Below are 5246 nucleotides of genomic sequence, written 5' to 3'. Positions count from 1 at the left end.
AGCATTGGTATCAAATCTTAACACATCAAAGTAATGGAAAAGCCCCCAAATAACTCAACTAAGACCCCTACAGAATACTGCTCTCAGCCAATCCTTACCACTTAGGCAGTAATCAATATTAAAACTTAGATGAGATTTACTCAATACCTATGTTAAAGGTGGTATGTAAGGGCCATATGAATACTAAAACACCACTTTATATTCCCCTCCAGGTGTTTATAAGGGAATCAGAAAATCTGTAGTGTTTGAAATATGTTTAAGGGAATAGAAATAAAAAGAAAGAAGAAAGATCTTGTCACCTGGCCAAAGAGATCACTTCTGCTAATGAGCTGCCTTTTTTAGAGGCTTGACAGACATTTAATTGAAAAGGCCCTTACTGCTGTACTTCCTAAAGACTAAAGCTCACTTTTAAGACTGTCAGGATATTCCTGCTCTTTGAACTTCATTGGGTTTTCTGGAAGATCCAAATGGTTTCAATGTGTCCCCTCCAAAATTCATGTTGAAACTTAATCCCCATTGTGGTAATATTAAGATATAGGAGCTTTAAGATGGTGGTATTAAGCCATGAGAGCTCCGCCCTCATGAATGGATTAGCACCTTTATAAAACGCTTGAGGTTAAAGAGAGGACTCTCTTGTCCTTTCACTTTCCGCCATGTGAGGACACAGCAACCTGGCCTGATCTTGGAAGCTGAGAGCAGCACTCACCAGACACCCACATTGGCACCTTGATCTTGGACTTCCAACCTCCAGAATTATACGAAATAAATTTCTCTTCTTTATAAATTACCTAGTCTAAAGTATTTTGTTCTAACAGCACAAAAGAACTAAAATAAATGAGAAAATGGATATGAAAGAACTTTGAAGATTTCTTAAACATATTTAATAAGATAAATGTATCATTAAACCTGAAGATAATGCTTTTGCTGCACAATTTGTAGGAATGAACAGGGTTCAATGACAGAGATTCCCAGTTGTCCATCAAAATCTGTCCTTCTGTCTTCTGGGCATGTGACTGCCAAGCCTCATTTGCAGTTATGTTTGGCCACGTGTCCACTCTCAGACCAAGTTCCACCCTTGGGCCTAGGTTGCAATTTCATGGGCAGTCCCCTTCCGCATTCTCTTCTTAGTGTCAACTAAGTTTCCCTCATGAAAATGATAACAAGAGGGCAATGGAACAATCTGATTGCAATAAATCTACAACCCTGAATCAGTAATGGTGTCAAGCAGAGCTACTCGCCAATCTGGAAAACTCTACCAGTCTATTAAGTGGGAAATATATAAATGTGAATTATTGAATTACACTATACAGAAAGAATTTCACTACCTGAGTTGAAGTCCCAGGTTTGCTACTGCCTCACTGGGTAATCTCAGATGAGTGGTCATTTTCTAATATCTAAAATGAGAGTGTCTGGCTAGATCAGTGTTTTAACAACTGTGTTTCACAGAACCCCAATGCTCACATTTTTTAAATTATTTCAGAGGGTACTTTTGGTGGAAGAGGAAAAGATGGAGGCAAGTGGAGTGAAAAGGCATAAGAATCATCAGAATGTTGATTTACAGACCCCAGTTTTTCCTCCCTCATCAACCGATGCAACCCTCTGCTTTATATACTGAACATCCAAAAAAGTATCTGAATAAAGACTTCTGCAATTAAAAGTATTTGTCAAAAACCACCAAGCTGTAAAATTACCAAGATACATTTACATTCTGCAAGTCTATGTTTGCAGGTGTTTGGTTTCTTGGTCGTGATGACGGCTATTTCTCTGAAACAACTATGCACTTTTACTCAATTGCACTTGTGATCAGTGACACATATTTCATAAGTGACCTGGCAAAGTTAGTCATAGAGCCCATTGTAATGAAATGTAATTTTCTTTGTGAAAATTAACTAGGCTATCCAGGGAGCTAAGATATGATCTTGACCTCATTAATTTTGTAATTGAATCAACTTACCAAAAAAAAGGAGTAAGAAATATCTCGCTGTATTTAATGATTTCATTCATATCCATTTGGTGCCATTTCAATTTGTTTGTCAGAATTCTGGAAAATAAGTAACAAAAGTAATTGTTTCATGATATATTAATGTCTCTTAAACTCAATACCCCAGCCCATATCCCTTGTAAAGGTGTCCATTCTTTATGTCATTCTGTCATATTGGCAGCCACTCCTTTGATTCACAGGCAATCAAAATCCAATCTGCCTGGATTCTCCAGGGTTACATTCAAGAGTTATCATTTCTTGGCTGGCGTGGTGGCTCACACCTGTAATCCTAGCACTCTGGGAGGCCGAGGCGGGAGGATCGCTCGAGGTCAGGAGTTCGAGACCAGCCTGAGCAAGAGCGAGACCCCATCTCTACTAAAAATAGAAAGAAATGATTTGTACAACTAAAAATATATATAGAAAAAAAATTAGCCAGGCATGGTGGCACATGCCTGTAGTCCCAGCTACTCGGGAGGCTGAGGCAGAAGGATTGCTTAAGCCCAGGAATTTGAGGTTACTGTGAGCTTGACACCACGGCACTCTAGCCCGGGCAACAGAGCAAGACTCTGTCTCAAAAATAAAAGAGTTATCATTTCTTTGTGGGTCAAAACTTCATTCCTCTAGATTATATAATTTAACACTCATAAATTTCTATCTAAGATTTAAATCATTAACACTCATTATACCATTATACCACTACATGAATTGAGCTAATCTTATTTTTAACAATTTCTCTATATTCACTGTCTTTGTAGACATGTTCAATTGTCCTTCCAGACTTTTATTTATTAAAAATCTAAACCATCCCTGACATTGAATATATATGAAAAATAATAGCTACAACCCCCAAAGCACTCAAAGCTAATGCTATGGGATTTAGCCCATAAAAATATATTCTTTTCCATCAAATCATTATTATTAAAAGGCATAATAAATATACATGCAAAAAGTAATGGTATTCACTTATTTTGTGACTATAGATATCATGGAATTTCTTGTTCTGTTCATGGTACATGCATTGCATAGGTGGGCATTGCTTTCTGCTATAAGTATCAGAAATGTCTATTAACAATGGATTGAGACAAGTTTGGTTTTTTGTTTTCATGGAGCCAAAATTGTGAAGGTAACAGCTTGGTTCAACAGCTCCTGGAGGTCAGCACTGGCTTCTCTGGGCCTATGGCATTTCCATCCTGGGCAATGATATTAACAGGATGGATCAACCCAGGCATAACATCCAAGTTCAAAATGGAAAAGGAGCCAGGGGGAGTGTCAGTGACAGTCATATATGATCATTTGATCAGGAAAGCCTCAGCTTTCTCATGATGCTACCAGCAGATTCCACGTGTCACTTTTGGGAGAAGAAATGTTACAGGATCGGCCCTGGGAGTGAAAACTCGGCAAGACCAGTGACTATTTTAGCTTCCATATTCTCTTTCCTACCCACGTTCACCATTACAGCACCAGATAGACAAATTAACGCATCATCAGTTGGAATTTGACGCTTAAGACATTTGTCTTAAGTGCATCTGCAAAAATGTCTGATTTCTACCTTGACCGTTTCCATTATTATCGTGAACTGTAAACTTTCAGAATCTCTGTGACAGGCAGAATTCTAGGTGACCCACCTACCATCTCTCCCGTGATGCCTACTCCAGATGTCTGCCCCTCCCTTGTGGGTGGGTAGAACCCAGGAACCTGATGGGCTTTCACAGTCCTGATTAGGTTACAAATCTGTGAACCAGTAAGCATACTGGGAGGTAACCGGGTGGGTCTAATTCCATCCTCTGAGCCCTTTATAAGGGACTGAACCTCCCTGGGATCACAGAACATCTCCAGACCAACAGCCAGAAAGGACGGGCAGGCCTGGGTCTCACAACCCTTCGTTCTCCAATTCGGCCACCAACCTGAGTCAGCTTGTGACCAGTCCCTTCCCTAGTCAAGGCAACCTCCACGCAGCGAGGCTCACCCTGAACGTCCCCGATGCAGAGGAGACGGTCCTGCAGGGTCAAAGTGACTCTCAGCAGAGGCGGCGGTCACTCGGAGCATGGGGACCTCTGAGCTGCAGACTGTGAGCTGGTAAGTCTGAGTAGGGTGTGAGGAGCCCCATTGTGGGGGAATGTCTTCTACATGCATGGCCACTAACAGACTGAATTGTGTCACAGCCGCACCGCCCTCGCCCTCTGACGCCAGCGCCGTCTCCAGCGCGCCCAGCTCAGCCAAGGAGAAGGAGCGAGGCCGGAGCCCCGCACCATGGCGCGGACCAAGCAGACCGCGCCCACCGCCGCCACCGCCGAGGGCAAAGCGCCCAGGAAGCAGCTGGCCGCCAAGGCCTCCGGCAAGAGGGCTCCTCCTCTGGGCGGGATGAAGAAGCCCCACCGCTACAGGCCGGGCACCGTGGCGCTCCGCGAAATCCGAAAGTTCCAAAAATCCACGGAGCTTCTCATTCGCAAGCTGCCCTTCCAGCGCCTGGTGCGGGAAATCGCTCAGGCCATCCGCGCAGACCTGCGCTTCCAGAGCGCCGCTGTGGGTGCTTTGCAGGAGGCCAGCGAGGCCTACCTGGTTGGACTTTTTGAGGACACCAATCTGTGCTCTCTCCACGCCAAGCGTGTCACCATCATGCCTAAAGACATGCAACTGGCGCGCCGCATTCGCGGAGAGCGTGCTTAAGATTTTATGTGCATAAAAACATCTCATTCTCAAAAGTGTTTTTTTTCTCCTCTACCTATTATTGGTAGTTCTGAATCGTTAGATGTTTTGTTTTGTTTCCATGGGGTGCAAAGTTACCGAAGCCTAGGATTTGGCTGGGAAATTAAGGGACAGAAATTAGGTCCTGGCAGTTTTTCTGTTTTCTTGTTTTTGCTTTTTCTTTTTCTATGTGAACTTTTAATATAGTTTAAGGGATGTAAAGTATTTATGCAGGGTCCAAATGTCTCAGGGAACAAATTTCAGCAGTTCAACTCCATAATTACTGTAAATAAACCTGTTCATTTCTTTTTTTTGGACAATATTAGCACTTGTACTTTTAAAACCAAATAAATTCCTTACTGATGGCAACTAAATGGTGTTTGTGCATTGTATCAAACAGTAGATTGCATTCATACATTTGAGTTACCCTATATGCAATCCATGTTTCCAGTGTTCTCAGTTTGCTATTAAAATATATTAAGCTATATTTAAAAACTATATTCTCAATCCACAAGTTACTTCATTAAAACTGTGTATGTGGATGTGGATGGGGGAGAAAGGGTGCTATGCCCAGTTGTTG

The 5246-nt window shown here is 42.2% G+C and overlaps 1 protein-coding gene across 1 annotated transcript; it reads left to right on the top strand.

Moving 5' to 3' along the window:
* The first annotated feature begins 4231 nt into the window (after positions 1–4231).
* On the top strand, positions 4232–4648 carry H3Y2 (H3.Y histone 2). Its single transcript, XM_069492610.1, has one exon. The coding sequence runs from the start codon at positions 4232–4234 to the stop codon at positions 4646–4648; it is 417 nt and encodes a 138-aa protein (XP_069348711.1).
* The last annotated feature ends 598 nt before the right edge of the window (positions 4649–5246 follow it).

This window comes from Eulemur rufifrons, chromosome 17, assembly GCF_041146395.1.
Source record: "Eulemur rufifrons isolate Redbay chromosome 17, OSU_ERuf_1, whole genome shotgun sequence".
Taxonomy (NCBI): domain Eukaryota; kingdom Metazoa; phylum Chordata; class Mammalia; order Primates; family Lemuridae; genus Eulemur; species Eulemur rufifrons.
This window is presented reverse-complemented; position numbering and strand designations above follow the sequence as displayed.

Excerpts from the sequence above, each read along its gene's own strand:
- H3Y2 (XM_069492610.1), top strand. The coding sequence starts at position 4,232 with ATGGCGCGGACCAAGCAGACCGCGCCCACCGCCGCCACCGCCGAGGGC.